Genomic DNA, 25,835 nt, shown 5'->3' with positions numbered 1-25,835 from the left:
TATATCTACAATATTATACAATATACGCAAGTTACAAGAATAAGACGATCACTTTAAAAAAAAACGCTACAAATACACAAATACCCAGAGCCAGAAATAGAAACTTAATTCATCATTTTGATATCAGCTGTCTGACCGGGGCTCGAACCAGGGACACTCTGCGCGTCAGACCGGTATGGCGACCGCTCTGCCACGCGGATCATCATTTTAAACCATACAATGTAACAATTGAATATTATTTTTCAGATAACATCACCTTCGATGACAGATAGCTTATGTCGCTCTGCCTTAATCTCATCAGCGGATAAAGTTTCCGATATGAGCCAAGAGCTTGCTTCTACGTGGGAACCGATAGTTCAACAACAGAAATATCAGGCTGTTGGAGCTAATCTGGAAAATGGTCGGCAAAGATTGGAATCCGTGTTAGAGAAATTGAAAAATATTTGCCGTCCAGAGAATGGTTGGTACTAGTCCTATAGATATTAAAGTTGATTCGAAAATTGGTGTACACCAGTGGCGTAACGTAAGTTCGCAAAGTCCGAGACGGACGTTATAGCGTCTGACATTTGGGCCTTTTCAATTTTAAAAGTTGAGTTGCAAATCTCCTATAAAATAAATATACATCATTATAATAAGGAAAAGCTGATTTTACGTCCTACAAAACGCACTGTCCTCTCACGGTACAGCCTGGCGTACATAAATGTTAAATTATTTCTTCAAACCTTAAATTACATACAAGTTTACATTTGCGTCTGATCACTTTTTGTAGATAAACCTTCCAAACCTGAAATAAAACCCAGAGACACAACACGACTTAAATTCATCAAAACGACATCAGCGGTTAAGAAACAAATGGACGATGTTGAAAAACTTCTTTTAAACAATGAAGATGTTCTGAAAATGCCAAATAAGGTAAGATTATAGTCGTTTGTTATAAAAGTAATGAAATCATTTAAAAGTATCATAGACATAATTAAACCGTTTTTCTATTTTAAACGTTCATGTCAAACATTCGGATATAGATATATATTTTTTATGTATAATATAAGAGTCGCAGACATGCAGTCCATGAGCATGCAGTCCACCTGATTGTAAGTGGCTTCTGCCGTCCAAGGACATCTGTTATAAACCCCAGTTAGAATTAGATATTCCTATCTGAGGGCGGCAACAGATGCGCCGCTGAGGACACCTGAGGACTAAACTGGAACTTCTCGGAGAAGTATTTCTCCCTTACCATATTCTTCAAACCAGAACAAAGCAGCGCTTGACGCTCCTGTTATGAGACAGAAATAGGTGTGGCGCTGGTACCGCCGGAATCGAACCACACAGGGTTCTACCAACTATATAGCTGGAGAACTGGACCTATAAAGATCAAGGCCGTATACTTACCAATGTCATTACATTTTTATTTATCACAGCTTAACAAAGATTCTTCGGAGCACAAGGAACTGCAACGTCGCTCCGCCCAGAAGCTCGCTGAGCTGAACGCAGCCATAGCTGCTCTTGTGCGGGCTACTTCAGGTATGTTCATATTTCGTTTTTAGGGTTCCCTTCCCGAAGGGTAAAAACGGAACCCGTACGTAGTCCTGAACGTAGAAACTGGAGGAACGTAGAAACTTTCTAGTGATTTAAAATGAGATCTAATATAATTTCAGACTCTGCAAACCCCGACTTCATTACAGCTGAGGGTGCAATTAACACAATTTCTCAACTTACGCCCGAAATCGTTCAAAGTAAGTTACCTTCTGATTAAAATTTTCGTATAAGTTATTTTCAGTTAGTTTTCACATCTCCAGTCATTCATTCCCGTATTAAGCATCAGTAGTGATGCTTAGTACTGGAATATAGGTGAGACAAATGGAGTATGGTTAAAACAAAAAAGGAAGCACTATAATTTTAAACATACATCCTCATCCTCATTATCGTCTTCTCTAAATTAATATATTTTAAGTAAATATTTCTAAAAATGTATTTAGATGTTGTGTTCTACATCTAAATACATTTTTAGAAACACTATTTCTCTAAGGCATATAAATATATGGAGATAGTAACACGGTAGCCAAACAACTGTCCAACTGACCAAGCTGATAACTTCCAAGGTGTAATAACTGTTTCAGATACGAACAAGTTATGTGAGTACGCAGATGATCAACAGCGTTTAGAAATGCTGAATAACATAAGATCGCTTTGCAACGCTAATAAACTTATCTGTGATAGTTTGGAAAATAATGATTTCAAAGTAAGTACTTTTTTTAATAACGTAAGAGTAGCAGACGAGCATGCAGTCCACCTGATGGTAAGTGGCTACTGCCGCCCATCGACATCTGTTATCCACCCCCAGATAGGATTAGATATTCCTATCTGAGGTCGGCCACAGATACGCCGCTACCCCTGAGGTCTAAGCTGGAACGCCCCAGAAAAGTCTGTCTCCCTTACCACACCCTTCAAAACGGAACACAGCAGCGCCTAACACTGCTGTTATTAGGCAGAAATAGGTGTGGCGGTGGTGCCGCCAGAGTCGATCCACAATGGGTTCTACCACTTTGATACTACCTGATAGTAAGTGGCTACTGCCGTCCATGGAATTCTGCTACGAATCCCTAGTAACATTATCTAATCTAGGAATCTTCTACCTGAGGTCGACCACAGATGCGTCTTTACTCTTGCACGACATGCTTAAAATTTGGACCGCCATTATGGATTTAGAATATGATCACTAAAGTAATCATGGATTGTCATCCAAACTAAACGTTTATGCAAAATTTCAGCTAAAACAGTTAGGGTCTGGTTTAAAATTTCGTTAAAAATTTGTCCCTCATGCATCCGAACTAACGAAGCAAGTTTGAAAAACTTTTTGAACTTAGAGTACTTACATATTATTATTCTTTTATTTCCAGGAATTGAAAGATTCCGCGAATAAGTTTGCGAATTCATCGGGACAGTTGTGCGTCGTATTCAATCCTCGTGCAAACCCCATACAGGAAAATCTGGTATAAAAACTTCATTCCTATTTTATAATTTACGTGATATGTATTAAAGTCAGTGCTGGTATTTAAAAAAAAATATTGTCATTACTTTCGTTTAGTATTTTTTTATATTTCAAACATAGTCGGGCCTTTGAAGCGTCTAAAAACCATCTCTTTATTTATAATATTATGCACAATACTTACCGCCGGCACCCGTAACAAATTAATTAGATCACCTAATAAAAAACAATCAGCTATCTAACCCATAATTACACGTTACCTGCAGATTTTAGATTTATCTGAACAAGCCTGTGAGAAAACCGCAAAATTGCTGTCGCAAGTGTACGAATTGGCTGAAAAAGTTGGCGGAGAAGATGGCCATAAGCTTGACAGATCCGGGGCAAGAGTTGCTGATTCTGCACAAGCTCTGATAACTACTGCTCAGGTAAACATATTTCAACCCTTTTTGTTAAATAAATTTTCATTTGATATAGTGTGTTGTGTGGTCTTACTCCGTCGTACATACTCGAAGATTTGGTGAGCGTGAATGCTTATATGGGCAGAGTCAGAGGCACCACACTCAAAGGATTCCTGCTGAGTTTCGTCGAAATTCCCAGAGTCTTCCCAGTAGCGCTGGGAACGGCTACCGCGGGGGTTTTAATGGGTAAAAATTCCACATAACATGGTGTCGCTCCCATGGCACCGAGCAACCGGCACCAGGCAGGCTATTGAAGATTTCCCTCGTATCAGCAAAAAATATATTATGTGACATAATTTTAACATTTGCTATCATCCGTTATTCAAATCAAGCCTTAAAAATTTTTTGAAACAAAAATCAAAATTTAAAAATGTAAATACTAAAAATTGTACAAATTTCGAATTTTGATTAGCAAGAGATAAATATCAGTGACTTATTTCTGTTTGATTGTTGGATATCTTTTTCCAGAATTTTCATTTCAACCCATTTTTATACATTTTTAAATAATTTGATTTCAGTTAACAGCACCTACAATGAACAATGATCAATGTCGATCTGAAATGATTAGATCGGCTGATACAGTTTCTAGCCTCACCCAGGATCTGGCTTGCGTATGGGAACCAATAGTTCAGAATCCTAATCATCAAGCTTTAGGCGGACAACTCATCAAAGATCGAGATATTTTGGAAGCAGTTTTAGAGAAGCTGAGGAACGCTTGCAAACCGAATAATGGTAAGATCATATTATTAATCATTTACTTTTCTTTAAGTTACATGATAAAATATATAATGTGGAAAAGCTAATGTTTACACCCCATAAAACAGACTGTCCTCTCATGGTACGGCCCTGGCGTACACTAAGGTTAAATTATTACTTAAAACCATAAATTGTATACAAATTTACTTCACTTTTGAGTCTGATCACTTTTTTGTAGATAAACCTTCCAAACCTGAAATAAAACCCAGAGACTCAACACAGCTTAAATTCATCAAAACGACATCAGCGGTTAAGAAACAAATGGACGATGTTGAAAAACTTATTGTAAACAATGAAAATGCGATGAAAATGCCACATAAGGTAAGATTATAGGTCACTTGTAATAAAAGTTATAAAATCTTTTAAAAGTATCATAGACATCGTTAAAGCGTTTTTCGATTTTAAACATTCATTATTTCAAACATTTGGAGATAGATTGCAAAGTCATTGCATTTTTATTTATGACAGATTAATAGAGATTCTTCGGAGCACAAGGAACTGCAACGTCGCTTTGCCCAGAAGCTCGCTGAGCTGAACGCAGCCATAGCTGCTCTTGTGCGGGCTACTTCAGGTATGTTCATGTTTCGATTTTAGGGTTCCCTTTCCAAAGGGTAAAAAGGAACCCGTACGTAGACCTGAACGTAGGAACTGGAGGTTTCTAGTGATTTAAAATTATATCTAATATAATTTCAGACTCCGCAAACCCCGACTACATTACAGCTGAGGGTGCAATTAACACAATTTCTCAACTTACGCCCGAAATCGTTCAAAGTAAGTTACCTTCTGATTAAAATTTTCGTATAAGTTATTTTCAGTTAGTTTTCACATCTCCGGTCATTCATTCCCGTATTAAGCATCAGTAGTGATGTTTAGTACTGGAATATAGGTGAGACAAATGGAGTATGGTTAAAACAAAAAAGGAAGCATGTTAAACTATAATTTTAAACATACTTCCTCATCCTCATTATCGTCTTCTCTAAATTAATATATTTTAAGTAAATATTTCTAAAAATGTATTTAGATGTTGTGTTCTACATCTAAATACATTTTTAGAAACACTATTTCTCTAAGGCATATAAATATATGGAGATAGTAACACGGTAGCCAAACAACAGTCCAACTGACCAAGCTGATAACTTCCAAGGTGTAATAACTGTTTCAGATACGAACAAGTTATGTGAGTACGCAGATGATCAAAAGCGTTTAGAAATGCTGAACAACATTAGATCGCTTTGCAACGCCAATAAACTTATCTGTGATAGTTTGGAAAAGAATGATTTCAAAGTAAGTACTTTTTTTAATAACGTAAGAGTAGCAGACGAGCATGCAGTGGACTATATCAGGTGGACTTGATTGTAAGCGACTACTGCTGACCATGGAAATCTATTGAATGAATCCCAGATAAGATTGGATTCCTACCTGAGGTCGACCATAAATGCGCCTTTACTCTTGTCGTGTGGGGATGCTTAAAACTTGGACCGCCATTATGGATTTAGAGTATCATCACTAAAGTAATCATGAATTGTCATCCAAACTAAACGTTGATGTAAAATTTCAGCTAAAACAGTTAGGGTCACTGGTTTGAAATATAGTTAAAACTTTGTCCCTCATACATACGAACTAACGGAGCAAGGTTGAAAAACTTTTTAAAATGAGAGTACTTACAAATTACTTATTATTATTTTATTTCCAGGAATTGAAAGATTCCGCGAATAAGTTTGCGAATTCATCGGGACAGTTGTGCGTCGTATTCAATCCTCGTGCAAACCCCATACAGGAAAATCTGGTATAAAAACTTCGTTCCTATTTTATAATTTACGTGATATGTATTAAAGTCAGTGCTGGTATTCAAAAAAAATATTGTCATTACTTTCGTTTAGTATTTTTTATATTTCAAACATAGTCGGGCCTTTGAAGCGTCTTAAAACCATCTCTTTATTTATCATATTATGCACAATACTTACCGCCGGCACCCATAATAAATTAATTCAATCACCTAAATTAAAAAAATGCAGCTATCCAACCCATAATTACACGTTATAACCTGCAGATTTTAGATTTATCTGAACAAGCCTGTGAGAAAACCGCAAAATTGCTGTCGCAAGTGTACGAATTGGCTGAAAAAGTTGGCGGAGAAGATGGCCATAAACTTGACAGATCCGGGGCAAGAGTTGCTGATTCTGCACAAGCTCTGATAACTACTGCTCAGGTAAACATATTTCAACCCTTTTTGTTAAATAAATTTTCATTTGATATAGTGTGTTGTGTGGTCTTACTCCGTCGTACATACTCGAAGATTTGGTGAGCGTGAATGCTTATATGGGCAGAGTCAGAGGCACCACACTCAAAGGATTCCTGCTGAGTTTCGTCGAAATTCCCAGAGTCTTCCCAGTAGCGCTGGGAACGGCTACCGCGGGGGTTTTAATGGGTAAAAATTCCACATAACATGGTGTCGCTCCCATGGCACCGAGCAACCGGCACCAGGCAGGCTATTGAAGATTTCCCTCGTATCAGCAAAAAATATATTATGTTACATAATTTTAACATTTGCTATCATCCGTTATTCAAATCAAGCCTTAAAAATTTTTTGAAACAAAAATCAAAATTTAAAAATGTAAATACTAAAAATTGTACAAATTTCGAATTTTGATTAGCAAGAGATAAATATCAGTGACTTATTTCTGTTTGATTGTTGGATATCTTTTTCCAGAATTTTTATTTCAACCCATTTTTATACATTTTTTAATTATATGATTTCAGTTAACAGCACCTACAATGAACAATGATCAATGTCGATCTGAAATGATTACATCGGCTGATGCAGTTTCTAGCCTCACCCAGGATCTGGCTTGCGTATGGGAACCAATAGTTCAGAATCCTAATCATCAAGCTTTAGGCGGACAACTCAACAAAGATCGAGATATTTTGGAAGCAGTTTTAGAGAAGCTGAGGAACGCTTGCAAACCGAATAATGGTAAGATCATATTATTAATCATTTACTTTTCTTTAAGTTACATGATAAAATATATAATGTGGAAAAGCTAATGTTTACACCCCATAAAACAGACTGTCCTCTCACGGTACGGCCCTGGCGTACACTAAGGTTAAATTATTACTTGAAACCATAAATTGTATACAAATTTACTTCACTTTTGCGTCTGATCACTTTTTTGTAGATAAACCTTCCAAACCTGAAATAAAACCCAGAGACTCAACACAGCTTAAATTCATCAAAACGACATCAGCGGTTAAGAAACAAATGGACGATGTTGAAAAACTTATTGTAAACAATGAAAATGCGATGAAAATGCCGCATAAGGTAAGATTATAGGTCACTTGTAATAAAAGTTATAAAATCTTTTAAAAGTATCATAGACATCGTTAAAGCGTTTTTCGATTTTAAACATTCATAATTTCAAATATTTGGAGATAGATTGCAAAGTCATTGCATTTTTATTTATGACAGATTAATAGAGATTCTTCGGAGCACAAGGAATTGCAACGTCGCTCCGCCCAGAAGCTCGCTGAGCTGAACGCAGCCATAGCTGCTCTTGTGCGGGCTACTTCAGGTATGTTCATGTTTCGATTTTAGGGTTCCCTTTCCAAAGGGTAAAAAGGAACCCGTACGTAGACCTGAACGTAGGACCTGGAGGTTTCTAGTGATTTAAAATTATATCTAATATAATTTCAGACTCCGCAAACCCCGACTACATTACAGCTGAGGGTGCAATTAACACAATTTCTCAACTTACGCCCGAAATGGTTCAAAGTAAGTTACCTTCTAATTAAAATTTTCGTATAAGTTATTTTCAGTTAGTTTTCACATCTCCGGTCATTCATTCCCGTATTAAGCATCAGTAGTGATGCTTAGTACTGGAATATAGATGAGACAAATGGAGTATGGTTAAAACAAAAAAGGAAGCATGTTAAACTATAATTTTAAACATACATCCTCATCCTCATTATCGTCTTCTCTAAATTAATATATTTTAAGTAAATATTTCTAAAAATGTATTTAGATGTTGTGTTCTACATCTAAATACATTTTTAGAAAAACTATTTCTCTAAGGCATATAATGCCATCTCCATATATATGGAGATAGGAATACGGTAGCTAAACAACAGTCTAACTGACCAAGCTGATAACTTCCAAGGTGTAATAACTGTTTCAGATACGAACAAGTTATGTGAGTACGCAGATGATCAACAGCGTTTAGAAATGCTGAACAACATTAGATCGCTTTGCAACGCTAATAAACTTATCTGTGATAGTTTGGAAAAGAATGATTTCAAAGTAAGTACTTTTTTTAATAACGTAAGAGTAGCAGACGAGCATGCAGTGGACTATATCAGGTGGACTTGATTGTAAGCGACTACTGCTAACCATGGAAATCTATTTAATGAATCCCAAATAAGATTGGATTCCTACCTGAGGTCGACCATAAATGCGCCTTTACTCTTGTCGTGTGGGGATGCTTAAAACTTGGACCGCTATTATGGATTTAGAGTATCATCACTAAAGTAATCATGAATTGTCATCCAAACTAAACGTTTATGCAAAATTTCAGCTAAAACAGTTAGGGTCACTGGTTTGAAATATAGTTAAAACTTTGTCCCTCATACATACGAACTAACGGAGCAAGGTTGAAAAACTTTTTAAAATGAGAGTACTTACAAATTACTTATTATTATTTTATTTCCAGGAATTGAAAGATTCCGCGAATAAGTTTGCGAATTCATCGGGACAGTTGTGCGTCGTATTCAATCCTCGTGCAAACCCCATACAGGAAAATCTGGTATAAAAACTTCATTCCTATTTTATAATTTACGTGATATGTATTAAAGTCAGTGCTGGTATTTAAAAAAAAATATTGTCATTACTTTCGTTTAGTATTTTTTATATTTCAAACATAGTCGGGCCTTTGAAGCGTCTAAAAACCATCTCTTTATTTATCATATTACGCACAATACTTACCGCCGGCACCCATAATAAATTAATTCGATCACCTAAATTAAAAAAAAATGCAGCTATCCAACCCATAATTACACGTTATAACCTGCAGATTTTAGATTTATCTGAACAAGCCTGTGAGAAAACCGCAAAATTACTGTCGCATGTGTACGAATTGGCTGAAAAAGTTGGCGGAGAAGATGGCTATAAGCTTGACAGAACTGGGGCAAGAGTTGCTGATTCTGCACAAGCTCTGATGACTACTGCTCAGGTGCATATTTCAACCCTTTTGTTCAATATATTTTCATTTGATATAGTTTTTAGTGTGATCGAGTCACATCTTCGAGTATGTACTCCGTCGTACATACTCGAAGATGTGGTGAGCGTGAATGCTTATCTGGGCAGTCATATGGAGGTACCGCACTCAAAGGATTCCTGTTGTGTTTCGTCGAAAATCACAGAGTCTTCCCAGTAGCGCTGGGGACGGCCACTGCGGGGGTTTTAGTGGGTAAAAATTCCACATAACATGGTGTCGCTCCCATGGCACCGAGCAACCGGCACCAGGCAGGCTATTGAAGATTTCCCTCGTATCAGCAAAAAATATGTTATGTTAGCAAATGTTAAAATTATGAGTTCTCTAAGTTACGTGAATAAAATTATGAAATATATAAAATACATTGAACGGATGATAATCCGTTATTCAAATCAAGCCTTATATATTTTTTGAAAAAAAATCGAAATTAAAAATGTAAATACTAAAAATTGTACAAATTTCGAATTTTGATTAGCAAGAGATAAATATCAGTGTTTGTGATCTTACTTGTTTCTATGAAGACTTCGTCGAAGCACCCTTTCTCGCCCGTTTTTGAATAATTTTTTTAACACTTTATAACTATTTAACATGAGTTTTTATTTCTTATAAGACAAATTACGATGTAGTTTAGGCGGTTACTTTTTTCGAATGAATATCATCGCTAAGATGGCCGCGCGTCGTTTTCTCCCACTCTTCGTCGCGGTTATTATGTTGGCGGCAATGAAAAATGCATAGACATGCCCCCCGCCTTGGAGCAATTGCCTCCAACAAACAGAAACGCTAATTATGTTTGTCTTCACTGAGCAGTGGACATATCTTCTGCCACGCTCTTTGGACAACTCCGCCAGATGTGTGAATATCTGCAACACGCGCAGCTCCATCCTGTCCACTAAAAACTCGTATAACTCTTCCCAGGCGCCATTTTAGCGGTGGTAGCTTATCTTCCTTTATGATCACAAGTGTTCCTGGAGTTAATGTGTCTTTACTGGTCTGCCACTTAGTCCGCGTCTGGAGTTCGCTGATAAATTCCTTCGACCAGCGTTTCCAAAAGCATTGTCTCATTTGCTCTATGCGTTCATAGCGGTTCAGGCGTGATGTTGCCTCAGAGGTGAGGTCTCTGCTAGCAGGAGCGACTAACGGCTGACCAATGAGGAAATGAGATGGAGTAAGAGGGAGTAAGTCATTAGGATCAGTGGACATTGGGTTCATGGGTCTGGAATTCAGGACTGCTTCAATTTGTGCTAATAATGTAGAATACTCCTCGTAAGTGAGGTTCGCGTTTCCCACCCGACGAAGATGGTATTTACACGATTTAATTCCGGCCTCCCATAAACCACCAAAATGAGGCGAATAAGGTGGAATAAAACTGAATTTAATGCTTTCATTAGCGGAATAATTTATAATATCATTTTTACTGGATTCTAAAAAAATTGAGAATTCCTTTGATGCGCCTATGAATGTTTTACCATTATCGGAAAATATTTCCGCGGGTTTTCCTCGGCGAGAAATAAACCTCTTTAAAGCTAATAAATATGATTCGGAAGTGAGACTCGTGACTAATTCTAAGTGTACCGCGCGAGATGCAAAACAAATGAATAGGCATACGTAACATTTTTCTAGTTTTGCGCCTCTTCCCTTGCGGTTCAATATGAACATGGGCCCAGCGTAATCTACTCCGCAACGTAGGAATGGGTACCCTGGCTCTAATCTTTCACTCGGTAAGTCACCCATTTTAACGCGCATCACCTTGCCCCTCTGCCGAGTACAAAAAGTGCATTGACGTATCGTTTTCCTAGCTAAATCGCGTCCCCTCAATGGCCACCAACTATCCCTAACCGTAGCTAGAAGTAGCTGAGGTCCACTGTGGAGAAGACGTTTATGCTCAAATTGAAATATAAGTTGTGTAAATATATGTTTAGAGCATAACAATATAGGATGTTTTTTATTAAAAGAGAAAGTATCTGAATTTCTTAATCTACCTCCCACTCTAATAAGGTGCTCGGAATCCAAAAATAAATCTAGACTAGATATATTCCGCATTTTTGTGACAGGCAGGTTATTTATTAAAGCGTTATGAATATCAGGAAATGATATTTGTTGTGACAAGCGCGCCAGGACTATGGTAGACTTGTTCAACTCATCACTTGTTAGTGGACCTGTTGTACGATTTGAACGAACTTTAATGCGTGAATTATTAATGAATTTGAAAACGTAGGCTGCTGCGCGCCTCATACGATTAAAATTTGAAAAACGTTCAAAGGTAAATACGCTAACATTATTTGAATGTGAAATTAATGATGTTACATTTGACTTTAATTCTGGTAAATCATTACTATTAATAACATCACCCTTATTACTTTGTATAAAATTAGATTTATGTTCTCGTAAAAATGCTGGCCCATACCACCAGATATTCGAATTTTGTAACGCATCGAGCGGTAAACCACGGGATAAAAGATCAGACGGGTTGTCCTTGCCAGCGACATGCAACCACGGCAACTCACCGGTCAATTCGTTTATCTGGACTACTCTATTCTGAACAAATGGTTTCAATAGGTTAGGTGACATTTTAATCCAACTTATAACTATAGTGGAGTCAGACCAAAAATATATATGATCAAAGTGCGATTTCCATGAACTGATAATTTTCTGATATAATTTTGCACCAATTAACGCTCCGCATAACTCGAGGCGCGGGATTGTGACGGGTTTGATTGGCGCGACTTTACTCTTAGCACCGAGTAACCTGACTGTGACCGGTGAATCGTCGTCGTAGGTACTAACGTACGCGCAAGCACCGTAGGCGTCTTGCGACGCATCCGTAAATATGTGCAGATCCGTGTATTTTGTAATTAATCCTTTAACGTGTCGAGGAATACGAATATTCTGTAAATGTTTAAGCGTATTCAAGAATTTTTGCCACTTTATTACGATATCATGGGGTACAGGGTCATCCCAGCTTAATTTACATAACCACAATTTTTGTAAAAGTATTTTAGCTATTATAATCGAAGGAGCTAACAAACCCAATGGATCGTAAATTTGTGAAATAATCGAAAGTATAACGCGTTTGGTTACACGATTTTCGTTTTGATCAATTCTCGTAGTAAAATGAAGCGTATCCGAGGACTGAAACCAACCTAAACCTAATGTTTTGGTTGAACTATTTTCATTAAAACATAATTCTTTTGTATGATCAGTTGTAGGAGACTTTGAATCATTGAACATCCATTTACGCAAAGGAAAACAAGCAGACTTTAAAACCTCTGTAACCTTATTACAAATATCTAATAAACATTTCCTATCGTCATGTCCCGTTATTAAGTCGTCAACAAAAAAATCCTCGTTTATAACGCGCTTGATGACGTCATCCGTGCATTCCGATGCTAGCTGCTTCAAGCAACGAATGCTTAAATACGGCGCGGACGCAGTGCCGTACGTCACAGTATTAAGCTGATAGACACCGAGCTCATCGAATTTATTTTCCCGCCAAAGAATTAATTGTAAACTTCGTTGATCAGGTTGAATATTAACTTGCCGATACATTTTCTCGACATCGGCACAGGCGACGTATTTAAATTGCCGGAAACGTAATAATATAGAAACTAAATCATTTTGCAAACTAGGACCGATTAATTGGATATCGTTAAGTGATTTCCCTGATGTTGTTTTTACACTTGCGTCGAATACTACCCTAAGTTTAGTTGTGGTGCTATGTTCCCTAATAACACCGTGGTGAGGTAAAATAACTTGGTGAAGGAATTTCATATATGCGATTCATGTGCCCCAGATTTAAATACTCTTTCATAAATTCACAATATAATCTTTTATATTCAGGCTCACATAAATCCAATTTTCGTTCTAGTGCAAGAAATCTATGTCGCGCGATTGTGTACGAATCACCCAGTGTGTCACTAGCCTCTGAGAGCGGAATTCGCACGCAGAAGCGACCCTCGTTGTCTCGATACGATGTTTGCGTAAATAGCTGTTCACATTGAATGTCCCCTTTTGAAAGATTACTTTGTGGAGATATTTCTTCTAATTCCCAGAATTTTCTAAGTTGCATATCTAACGATTGTGAATAATTGCAATGAACTTCTTTTATTCGAGATTTATTATTATGTAATAAAGATCCGGAAATTATCCAACCTAATTTAGTGTTTTGTAAATAAGGACCACTACTTAAACGAACTAACCCGTCATTTAACAACTCCCAAAATTTATCTGCACCAATTAATAACCCTATTTCTGATGGTGAATAAAAGTTGGGGTCCGCCAATTTTATATTGTCAGGAATATTAATGTGAAACTTTGTACCTAAAGATGACAATTGAGCGGTTATTTGAGGCAACACTAAACGTTTAAGGCGCGTATTGTAATTTGTAGTTTTAGACCTCAATGCTATTTCACATGACTGCGTGGATTGAGTCACCGAATTACCTACACCTGTGACTTGAACAGTGGACTGTAATAAAGAAACGTTTAATTTTTTACATACCTAATGATTCGGCAATGAAACAATGTTGGCTGCCATTATCCAATAATGCTCGAGTAGTGTGATATTTATTGTTTTTATCTGCAATTTCGACTAAAGCTGTGGACAGTAATACAGTCTCTAATAATGAGTGAGGTGTATCATTTGTTCCATTTAGCGCTATGGGCGTGTAAGTTGCGTGAGCTGCAGTGTGCAATGTAGCTGTATGTCTGTCATTCGCACTAGCTGTGTCATGCAAAGAATTTTGTGATATTTGTGCGACAGCTGACGAAACGCGTGCATCTGTGTCGTCGCGACAATCACTGTGAATTAAGCTATTGTGTTTTTGAGTGCATAGTTTACACGGACCGAACCAACATTCGGCTACCGTATGACCTGCGCGTAAGCAATTACGACAAAGCTGTTTGTCGATAATGAACTTTAATTTATCATTAATGGATAAATTTAGGAATGAATTGCATGAATATAAAGGATGATTAGCTTTACACATAGTGCAAATTCGAACCCGTTTTGAATTAAGCGTTTTATTTTGCGTAGGCGTATTAGGCGTTTTATTTGGCATAGGCAAATTAAGCGATTTATTTTGCGTTAAAAGGAAGCTATGCGATTTATTATGAGGATTCGACGACTTTTTAGGGTTATTTTCAAGCGTACTTTTACTGTGTGATAAATTAATGTTTTCCAGTACATCGGCTTTGTCTTTAAGAAATTTTATTAAATCATTTAGAGATAAACGTAAATCCGGTTGATTCTTATTGTTTATAATAGTGCATTTATAGTTTTCCCATTCACGTTCAGTAGAAGAATCTAATTTTGAGGTAATTAATTAAATTATTAATGTGTCCCAAGACTCGGTTGGTTCATCTAGGGTTTTAAGAGCACGTATATTTTTCAGAACATTATCAATTAATTTTCGAATTTGTGACGGTGATTCTTTATGTATTGAAGCGATTGAAAATAAAGATTTAACATGGTTTTGTACAAGTAAACGGTTATTATTAAATCTATTCTCTAATAAATCCCATGCAATCGTATAATTTGAAGCAGAAAATTCTAAGGATTTTATCACCATTAATGCGTTACCAGTGAGAGACGAGCGTAAATAATGAAATTTTTGTACATTATCTATTTCTGTGGAATTATGAATTAAAGATAAGTACGTGTCACGAAACTCGAGCCAATGGTCATAGGAACCGTCAAAGGAAGGCAATGAAATGGTAGGTAATTTAATAACACTTTTAGAACAATTTTGATTTTGATTTTCTTTTACGCTTAATATACACTTAGATTTAGCCACATATTTATAATATTGATTTTCAAAGGCTTCTCTCTCAAATAATTCTTTTTCGATTTGACTTTCGGGTACTTTTATATCGATTTCGTCTTGAATTTCCGAAAATTCAAGTAGTAAAGAATCTACTTTTTGTAAACGCGTATTTAATTCCGTTTTAATTAACTCTGTTATTTGCAGGCCTTCTAAAGAATCTACATATTTAGTGAATAACGTAAACTTACCTCTAATGACACCCCTTTTTTTATTTAATTCCCGTATAAAATCCACCTCAGACTCAAATTGTGATATAGAATGCCTCTTTTTCCCCATTTTGGTGGTATGAAATACGTGAAATACACTTCAACAACCGTTTAAGAACCTTAATGCGTAAATTAGTTCGCGCGCGATCGCCACGTGTCCTTGGCCGTTTCAATGTCAAACCGCGCTCGTAATGAATAAAGAAACGTATTATCACTTTTTTCTTCTACTAACACAAAGTAAAGCGTTAAAGGATTGAGAAAGGGATACCTTAGCCGACTCCACGCTGATATTCTTTAAGTTTTATGCTGCACCCGGCGCTGAAGGTCCAAATGTTTGTGATCTTACTTGTTTCTATGAAGACTTCGTCGAAGCACCCTTTCTCGCCCGTTTTTGAATAATTTTTTTAACACTTTATAACTATTTAACATGAGTTTTTATTTCTTATAAGACAAATTACGATGTAGTTTAGGCGGTTACTTTTTTCGAATGAATATCATCGCTAAGATGGCCGCGCGTCGTTTTCTCCCACTCTTCGTCGCGGTTATTATGTTGGCGGCAATGAAAAATGCATAGACAATCAGTTACTTATTTCTGTTTGATTGTTGGATATCTTTTTCCAGAATTTTCATCTCAACCCATTTTTATACATTTTTTAATAATTTGATTTCAGTTAACAGCACCTACAATGAACAATGATCAATGTCGATCTGAAATGATTACATCGGCTGATGCAGTTTCTAGCCTCACCCAGGATCTGGCTTGCGTATGGGAACCAATAGTTCAGAATCCTAATCATCAAGCTTTAGGCGGACAACTCAACAAAGATCGAGATATTTTGGAAGCAGTTTTAGAGAAGCTGAGGAACGCTTGCAAACCGAATAATGGTAAGATCATATTATTAATCATTTACTTTTCTTTAAGTTACATGATAAAATATATAATGTGGAAAAGCTAATGTTTACACCCCATAAAACAGACTGTCCTCTCACGGTACGGCCCTGGCGTACACTAAGGTTAAATTATTACTTGAAACCATAAATTGTATACAAATTTACTTCACTTTTGCGTCTGATCACTTTTTTGTAGATAAACCTTCCAAACCTGAAATAAAACCCAGAGACTCAACACAGCTTAAATTCATCAAAACGACATCAGCGGTTAAGAAACAAATGGACGATGTTGAAAAACTTATTTTAAACAATGAAAATGCGATGAAAATGCCGCATAAGGTAAGATTATAGGTCACTTGTAATAAAAGTTATAAAATCTTTTAAAAGTATCATAGACATCGTTAAAGCGTTTTTCGATTTTAAACATTCATAATTTCAAACATTTGGAGATAGATTGCAAAGTCATTGCATTTTTATTTATGACAGATTAATAGAGACTCTTCGGAGCACAAGGAACTGCAACGTCGCTTTGCCCAGAAGCTCGCTGAGCTGAACGCAGCCATAGCTGCTCTTGTGCGGGCTACTTCAGGTATGTTCGTATTTCGATTTTAGGGTTCCCTTTCCAAAGGGTAAAAAGGAACCCGTACGTAGACCTGAACGTAGGAACTGGAGGTTTCTAGTGATTTAAAATTATATCTAATATAATTTCAGACTCCGCAAACCCCGACTACATTACAGCTGAGGGTGCAATTAACACAATTTCTCAACTTACGCCCGAAATCGTTCAAAGTAAGTTACCTTCTGATTAAAATTTTCGTATAAGTTATTTTCAGTTAGTTTTCACATCTCCGGTCATTCATCCCCGTTTTAAGCATCAGTAGTGATGCTTAGTACAGGAATATAGATGAGACAAATGGAGTATGGTTAAAACAAAAAAGGAAGCATGTTAAACTATAATTTTAAACATACTTCCTCATCCTCATTATCGTCTTCTCTAAATTAATATATTTTAAGTAAATATTTCTAAAAATGTATTTAGATGTTGTGTTCTACATCTAAATACATTTTTAGAAACACTATTTCTCTAAGGCATATAAATATATGGAGATAGTAACACGGTAGCCAAACAACAGTCCAACTGACCAAGCTGATAACTTCCAAGATGTAATGACTGTTTCAGATACGAACAAGTTATGTGAGTACGCAGATGATCAACAGCGTTTAGAAATGCTGAACAACATTAGATCGCTTTGCAACGCTAATAAACTCATCTGTGATAGTTTGGAAAAGAATGATTTCAAAGTAAGTACTTTTTTTAATAACGTAAGAGTAGCAGACGAGCATGCAGTGGACTGTATCAGGTCGACCTGATGGTAATTGATTACTGCCGTCCATGGAAATCTATTGAATGAATCCCAAATAAGATTGGATTCCTACCTGAGGTCGACCATAAATGCGCCTTTACTCTTGTCGTGTGGGGATGCTTAAAACTTGGACCGCCATTATGGATTTAGAGTATCATCACTAAAGTAATCATGAATTGTCATCCAAACTAAACGTTTATGCAAAATTTCAGCTAAAACAGTTAGGGTCACTGGTTTGAAATATAGTTAAAACTTTGTCCCTCATACATACGAACTAACGGAGCAAGGTTGAAAAACTTTTTAAAATGAGAGTACTTACAAATTACTTATTATTATTTTATTTCCAGGAATTGAAAGATTCCGCGAATAAGTTTGCGAATTCATCGGGACAGTTGTGCGTCGTATTCAATCCTCGTGCAAACCCCATACAGGAAAATCTGGTATAAAAACTTCGTTCCTATTTTATAATTTACGTGATATGTATTAAAGTCAGTGCTGGTATTTAAAAAAAAATTGTCATTACTTTCGTTTAGTATTTTTTATATTTCAAACATAGTCGGGCCTTTGAAGCGTCTAAAAACCATCTCTTTATTTATCATATTACGCACAATACTTACCGCCGGCACCCATAATAAATTAATTCGATCACCTAAATAAAAATAAAATTACACGTTATAACCTGCAGATTTTAGATTTATCTGAACAAGCCTGTGAGAAAACCGCAAAATTACTGTCGCATGTGTACAAATTGGCTGAAAAAGTTGGCGGAGAAAATGGCTATAAGCTTGACAGAACTGGGGCAAGAGTTGCTGATTCTGCACAAGCTCTGATGACTACTGCTCAGGTGCATATTTCAACCCTTTTGTTCAATATATTTTCATTTGATATAGTTTTTAGTGTGATCGAGTCACATCTTCGAGTATATACTCCGTTGTACATACTCGAAGATGTGGTGAGCGTGAATGCTTATCTGGGCAGTCATATGGAGGTACCGCACTCAAAGGATTCCTGTTGTGTTTCGTCGAAAATCACAGAGTCTTCCCAGTAGCGCTGGGGACGGCCACTGCGGGGGTTTTAGTGGGTAAAAATTCCACATAACATGGTGTCGCTCCCATGGCACCGAGCAACCGGCACCAGGCAGGCTATTGAAGATTTCCCTCGTATCAGCAAAAAATATATTATGTTACATAATTTTAACATTTGCGATAGCAAATGTTAAAATTATGAAATATATTAAATACATTGAACGGATGATAATCCGTTATTCAAATCAAGCCTTATATATTTTTTGAAAAAAAATCGAAATTAAAAATGTAAATACTAAAAATTGTACAAATTTTGAATTTTGATTAGCAAGAGATAAATATCAGTTACTTATTTCTGTTTGATTGTTGGATATCTTTTTCCAGAATTTTCATTTCAACCCATTTTTATACTTTTTTTAATTATTTGATTTCAGTTAACAGCACCTACAATGAACAATGATCAATGCCGATCTGAAATGATTAGATCGGCTGATGCTGTTTCTAACCTCACCCAGGATCTGGCTTGCGTATGGGAACCAATAGTTCAGAATCCTAATCATCAAGCTTTAGGCGGACAACTCAACAAGGATCGAGAGATTTTGGAAGCAGTTTTAGAGAAGCTGAGGAACGCTTGCAAACCGAATAATGGTAAGGTTATACTCACATATCATAATAATCCATATTATTAATTATTAAGTTTTCTCTAAGTTACGTGAATAATGATGTTGCGAAGTATTAGAAATTTCCAAACCAATGGAGACATCGTTTTAATAATTTTGTTTTTTCTATATTTGAGCTTAACAATAAAGTAGACGTACTACCTGATGGCAAGTAGTCAACGTTACCTACAAACATTTCCAACACCAGGGGAGTCGCCAATGCATCACCGGCTTTGAAGGAAAGCTCTTTTTGCACCTTATTTGAAGAGCCGCATGTCATAGCGCCCTGGGAATATCTAATGCATGGGATGAATAAAGCAGATCTATAAATACGTCTTGAATTTCAGAAACTACAGAAAAAGAGAAACAACGTCCTAAATTTATCACAATCACGTCAACAGCTAAGAAACAATTGGACGAAGCTGAGCATCTTTTATTAAATAGTGCTGATATTGCAATGAAGCCTAAAACAGTGAGTGTGAAAGTTCATTATTATGTTAAGTAATTAATAAATGTCAGGGACTTTTTGAAATAAAAAGTCTTACTCCAGCGAGAAAAAAATCTGATGGTGTTTTAGCAGCTATTAGTCTTTTTATATCAAAGGTATGATGACTCTCGATAAGTGAACTTTTTAAACGAAAACTAACTCAGAACGTTTTCATCATCGACGACCCGCGTGACGGAGCGGTTACCACATCGGTCTGACGCGCAGAGGGTCCCGGGTTCGATCCCCGGCCAGACAGATATCTAAATGATGAATTTAGCTTTCTGTGTCTAGGTCTAGATGTTTGTGTACTTGTTTCTGTGTATATCCATAGCCCAAACAATATAGGGTATCCTAGTGTGGGCTGTGAGTGTAGAAAGTGTTTTATTTGATTTTTATTAGTTTAAGACCTTTTAAAAACCATCATAGTTCAGGAAAGTTTTATTTAAATATTGCATCAACATTATTTTGTTCCGTACTATGACCTCCTTAAAACAGTATTGTTTTATTCCTACCGAGTGATGTAAGAGAATCAGTAATTTGTCTATTCCTTATCCAAGAGGAAACGAGACATAGAAACTGCTTATTGTAATATTATAAAAACAAGCTTACTTTAACGAACACGACCTCGACTATCGCGCTTTTCGAACCTGATAAATGGAGCACGCCACGCTTTTTTCACAATTATACTATTTACTGTTCCATAATTGATTCTTAGATTGAAAATTATTTTCTCCCTTTTAATTGTTTTTATCATAAAAGCGTGTTTTTTAGTTTTTTGAACTATATTTATTTGAATTTAATTTGAATTTGAAGTTATGATTAAAATAATATTGTTTTAAGAGCTGGTAGTAAGTCCCCAGGACGTAACAGGCAAACACACAGTAAACTTTTTTATGTTAGAAGTCAAAAGTAAAATAGTAAAAAATGGTTTGTTTACCATATCTGCTAGTGACACTGCTTTAACGAATTAAAAGTGTACATTAGTTTCATAATAAGTATATTTTTTTTAGCTCAAGATAAACGCGTTAGCACAAAGAGAGTTACAGTTTGAATCTGCTCAGAAGCTGGGTGAACTAAATGCCGCCATAGCTAATCTAGTGCGGGCTGCTTCAGGTAACTAAATTGTTTTTTTTTTTTGCATTTCCTTGTTTTAAATAATTGAAACAGAAAATTATTGTGATCTTCATCACCATTACTGACCCACTTCTGGGCACGGGTCTCCTCTCAGAATGAGACGGATAGCCATAGTCCACCGCGCTGGCCAAGTGCGAATCGGTAGATTTAACATACCTTTAAGAACTTTCTTTTTTAATATCTCTAAGATGTGCAGGTTTCCTCACGATGTGTTCCTTCACTTTTTAAGCAAGTGATAATTACTTTCTAATACGCACATAACTTAGAACAATTAGGTGCGTGCCTGAGATTTGAATTTAGGTCCTTTCGTAGGCTATTGCTACTTTGACTCTTACATATAGGTAGACGGTAATAATTGTATAATATTTCTACTTAATAACAGCAGTGTTAGGCGCTGCTGTGTTCCGGTTTGAAGGGTGTGGTAAGGGAGACAGACTTTTCCGAGGCGTTCCAGCTTAGTCCTCAGGGGTAGCGGCGCATCTGTGGCCGACCTCAGGTAGGAATATCTAATCCTATCTAGGGTTGATTACAGATGTCCATGGGCGGCAGTAGCCACTTACCATCAGGTGGACTGCATGCTCGTCTGCTACTCTTATATTATAAAAAAAATGATAACAGTATTGTAAAAGTAATAAACATTTTTCGGCATAGTATCACTATCACGTCATTTGAAATGATACTTAAAGATGTTTGTAATATTTTTAGATGGAGGCGATCTAGACTATAACACAGCAGAACAAACCATCATGACGATTTCTAAACTTACGCCTGAGATCATTCAAAGTAAGATTTTTATTTATTTATTTACGTATTTTTGATTTTTTGGTGAATAGTGCAGAATTTATGTGATTTAATTGCCAGTCCTACCTTCATATTTTGTTACTAGAAACCCGAGGACTATGATGGATAGTCTTAGTCCTCGGGTATTTCAACGCAACTGTGTCCTCAGATATATCTATAATCTGTAAACAGAGAACAAATCTGTTTGCAAATTATAGATGATCATATCAATGCCTATATGCCTATTTGATACTTCAAATTACACGCATAAATGTGCATTAAAATGGTAGAATAACAGATTGATCAAAGTATGACAGATAAAAAGAAAGGTGGCATTAATTCAAAAGTTGTTTGTATTTTAGTGTAGTTCCAGTTGTAAGTAATGAAATAATTTAATGCTTTTTAGATACCACAAAGCTTTGTGAATATGCAGACAAAGAACAGAGTAAAGCAATGTTGGATAATGTTAAGGAAATTTGTAATGCAAACAAAATCATATGCGACCGTGTGGAAGGGAATGATTACAAGGTACGAAATTGCTATTGTTATTAAATATTTGTTAAAAGTTAAATAAGATAATGTAATTATATACTAACTATAATTGCTGTAAAGAAATATGTAAAAATCTATACAATAGAAAAAATATCAAAATTATTTTATGAATTATTTTCTTTATGAATCGTTCAAACTATATTCTTCCGTAAATAGACTAGACTATTAATGTTATTACTACTCGACCAAGCCAACTAGACGAACGGGTGGAATGCGGCCTCCCTCCCCGAGTACCGCCCGATGTCCCGCCCACGTACTAGTACTGTTCGCAGCTAAACTCTCACAGTTCACAAATAATTTGTGGATTATATATTGGTTTATTATTTGTTATTTTTATCAGTGTACATAGTTATAGCTTTTTTGTTATTTATTACGTTATTTATTAAGTTATGGCTGTGCCGTGTGTTAAGACAGCATCAAAACGGGGGAAAATAAGACTATTCTTAGTGGAGAGCGAACTATGATATTGCGATTTTTACGATTTACATTATTTTTTGTACTAAATAGTTCTCGTAACAGTTCGTAAATTATAAGACAGAAATTTATTAAAATTTAAATTTCATAGGTATATTTCAACATTTCACAACAAGTTATTTTATTTTGCCAGCAGTACGCATATATCTGGCGAGTGACGTCACATTTGACATTCGTCTACTTGGCTCGGTCGAGTAGTACTCTGTATTTTGTAAATGTTGCAATCGTTCTGGTAAAAATTGAATTCCCAGGAACTCAACGACGCTGCAACCAATTATTCGAAGCCTTCAGGATTGTTATGTTCTTTGTTCAATCAACGAGTTCATCCTGTGCATGAGAACAAGGTCAGTTTATATCTTTATTAAAAACATTATCTTCTACTTCCACTTCCACTGAAAACCAGCAGTCGTAGTTCTCCACAATCTGAGTGATACCTTTTCGGTATTCACCACTCACATATTGCGTTTTTCTCACCACTCCATACATTTCTTGTTCTTCTTTTTGTTCATTTTTTTTTTACTTTTTTCTTTTTTCTTCTTCTTTGCTTTTATTTTTGCTGTTTTGTTTATTAATATTATAATTTCTTACTTGTTGTATTTTACTATTTTTTGGGTGATGTTTTTATATCACAGTGTGTATTAGTGATGTCTACCGAAATAAATGTATCCTTCCTTTCATTCTTACTACTTTTATATTATTGATAGGTTCAATATTATAAGGTCGATTAAATAGACGACCTGTAACAAAATTGCTTCTACGTTGACCTGATGATTCTTCCATCATAAATTTATAATATATATATTTTTTTTAATCTCAAAATATTGTTTTTTAGATTTTAGACCTATCGGAAGAAGTTTGTAGGAAATCCTCGGGTATGTTAGCTGGTGTATATGAGTTGGCTGAACAAGTTGGTGGGGAAAGTGGCTTCACGCTTGACAGATCCGGAGCCAAAGTGGCTGACGCTACACAGGCGTTGTTGACTATTGCTCAGGTAACGTAATGATGTTCATTAAAATTTTGTTATCTATATTATTATCAATGATAACGCCTTTGTTTCGTAGCAGTATACTGCACGTATACATGCATGCATTTTTTGTACTTTAAAATAAAATCAAATATTTTTTAAAGTGACATTTAAATAACATGTGTTTTGTGGATTTGTTCTTGCTTCTTCTCTATTTAAAAGCTTGAAAACCAAAAAAATCTAATCAAAAATCATTTGTTATAGCTTTTGTTTTAATTTCAATTAACAATTTTAACAAAATAATTACGGTAGGTATTTTACTTTTACTTTTTTATTTTAATTTGTTTCAAATGTAATTATTTCTTATGTCCGGATTTAGGAGTAACTTAAATCCCTTTTTTTTTTTGCTACAGATAGTAACACCAACGATACCAGCCGATCGATGTCAATCAGCGATGATCGCTTCAGCAGATTCAATTTCTGGGTTGAGTCAAAAGTTGGTTTCCACCTGGGAGCCGATAGTCAAGGACCCTAAATATCAGTCGCTTGGGGGTCGTCTTAATAATGATCGGAAAATGTTAGAAATAGCTTTGGAGAAATTGAGAAACGCTTGCAATGGTTAGTTATCTTTATATATATATATTTCTTATGTGCGTGTGTATGTCCCTGAACTCCTCCTAAACGACTGGACTGATTTTGATGAAATTTGTTGTGTGTGTTCAAGGGGTCTTGAGAATGGTTTAGAGTCCGTGGGAACAGGTTTTTTTTTAATTAATTTTTAATTCGTAAGTAGTTATAGAATCGGAAACTATGCATTTGATCAAGTGACGATCTTTAGCGAAGTAGTTGTCCAAGAGCCCACGAGGGTTTGGGAATTGATAAGACCAATTTTCGACAGATTGCACCACTCCAATTCAGGCACAAATTTTCCGTTTTATGTATGTCATTTTATTTCTTAAAAATGCGGGCGAAGCCGCGGGCACCACTACTTAGTTATAATATTAATAACTAATAGTGCCCGCGTTTTAAAAAAAAAGTCACGTATATATAATTGAAAATTTGTACCTTCATTGGAATTATAGTGGCACCATCTATCAAAAAATTGTCGTACCAACTCAGAAATCTTCGTGGGCTCATGCACGACAACTTTGCTACAGATATTCATGATCAAATGCATAGTTTACGATTCTATAAAGGACATACAGACAAATTCATTTGTATATGTATAGATAATAAAAATAAAAATTAAGGACTATTGGAATACCTAGGAAGAAAGCTTACGCAGGTCATCAAACCAATGCTCTGCAACAATACGTATATTATAAAAAATATATATAATTAGACTAATAAAATTGTACGGTTTGAAATAAGCATCAAGTCTACATGCTCAATATTATGTAATAATTCATACGTCTGATATTTTATAGGAAGAATTTGTACAATACTGAAAGTCTAACACTTTAAAAAAAATGTCCATATATTTTCAGATACTAAAGAAAGAGAGAAGAAACGTCATGAGTTTATCAGTACGATGCCGGCGGCAATAAAGAAACTTGTCGATGCTGAGGAGCTTATAAAACAAAATAATGATTTTGTCATGGATAATAAGGTGAGTTTATTAAAGGAAAAAATATATGTGAGAAATCAACCTATTCTTCGGGAAAGTTGGACGTAGCATCGGGCCTACAAACTGAAATCTGAGTTCAAATTTAGATAATTAGATAGATAGATTATTTATTTCAAGAACTTAAGCAACAACAACAAATTTTAACACACAATAAACAATGAAATCCAAAAATACACATATGGAAACAAACTTAATTATTATTAATTTAAAACACACTACATCGTGCTATCTTATTACTACCTATCTTATTGGTTTCCGTCAACGTAATTCACAGGAAGAAATGCTTACTTGACCGTCAAAGCGTAAATTAATATTTAAATATAATTGTTATAGAAAAGAGGTGATATAGAATAAAAGGTATTGACCTTGAAATTTGCATGGATGTA

The 25,835-nt window shown here is 35.7% G+C and overlaps 1 protein-coding gene across 1 annotated transcript; it reads left to right on the top strand.

The window, feature by feature from the left end:
* The first annotated feature begins 154 nt into the window (after nt 1-154).
* On the top strand, nt 155-25,803 carry LOC140754903 (uncharacterized). Its single transcript, XM_073090067.1, has 38 exons — nt 155-460; nt 770-912; nt 1,419-1,521; nt 1,656-1,733; nt 2,118-2,239; nt 2,898-2,990; nt 3,253-3,411; nt 3,963-4,176; nt 4,379-4,521; nt 4,669-4,771; nt 4,894-4,971; nt 5,363-5,484; nt 5,894-5,986; nt 6,251-6,409; nt 6,961-7,174; nt 7,377-7,519; nt 7,667-7,769; nt 7,892-7,969; nt 8,373-8,494; nt 8,904-8,996; nt 9,264-9,422; nt 16,164-16,377; nt 16,580-16,722; nt 16,870-16,972; nt 17,095-17,172; nt 17,564-17,685; nt 18,095-18,187; nt 18,433-18,591; nt 19,207-19,420; nt 19,779-19,903; nt 20,929-21,031; nt 21,758-21,835; nt 22,239-22,360; nt 23,110-23,202; nt 23,691-23,849; nt 24,236-24,440; nt 25,310-25,431; nt 25,783-25,803. Exons 1-38 carry the CDS (start codon nt 262-264, stop codon nt 25,801-25,803), a joined length of 4,875 nt encoding a protein of 1,624 aa, XP_072946168.1. The 5' UTR covers nt 155-261.
* Nucleotides 25,804-25,835: the final 32 nt, after the last annotated feature.

Source organism: Epargyreus clarus, unplaced genomic scaffold (assembly GCF_041222505.1).
Source record: "Epargyreus clarus isolate Ecla_fem2 unplaced genomic scaffold, WU_Ecla_fem_2.2 ptg000031l, whole genome shotgun sequence".
Classification (NCBI taxonomy): Eukaryota; Metazoa; Arthropoda; class Insecta; order Lepidoptera; family Hesperiidae; genus Epargyreus; species Epargyreus clarus.
The sequence above is the reverse complement of the archived record's forward strand: the minus strand, read 5'-3'. Positions and strand labels throughout refer to the sequence as shown.

Coding starts and splice junctions, on each gene's coding strand:
- LOC140754903 (XM_073090067.1), top strand. CDS start 262: ATGACAGATAGCTTATGTCGCTCTGCCTTAATCTCATCAGCGGATAAA. Junction 1,734..2,117: donor TACGCCCGAAATCGTTCAAA/GTAAGTTACCTT, acceptor TAACTGTTTCAG/ATACGAACAAGTTATGTGAG. Junction 5,485..5,893: donor TGGAAAAGAATGATTTCAAA/GTAAGTACTTTT, acceptor TTTTATTTCCAG/GAATTGAAAGATTCCGCGAA.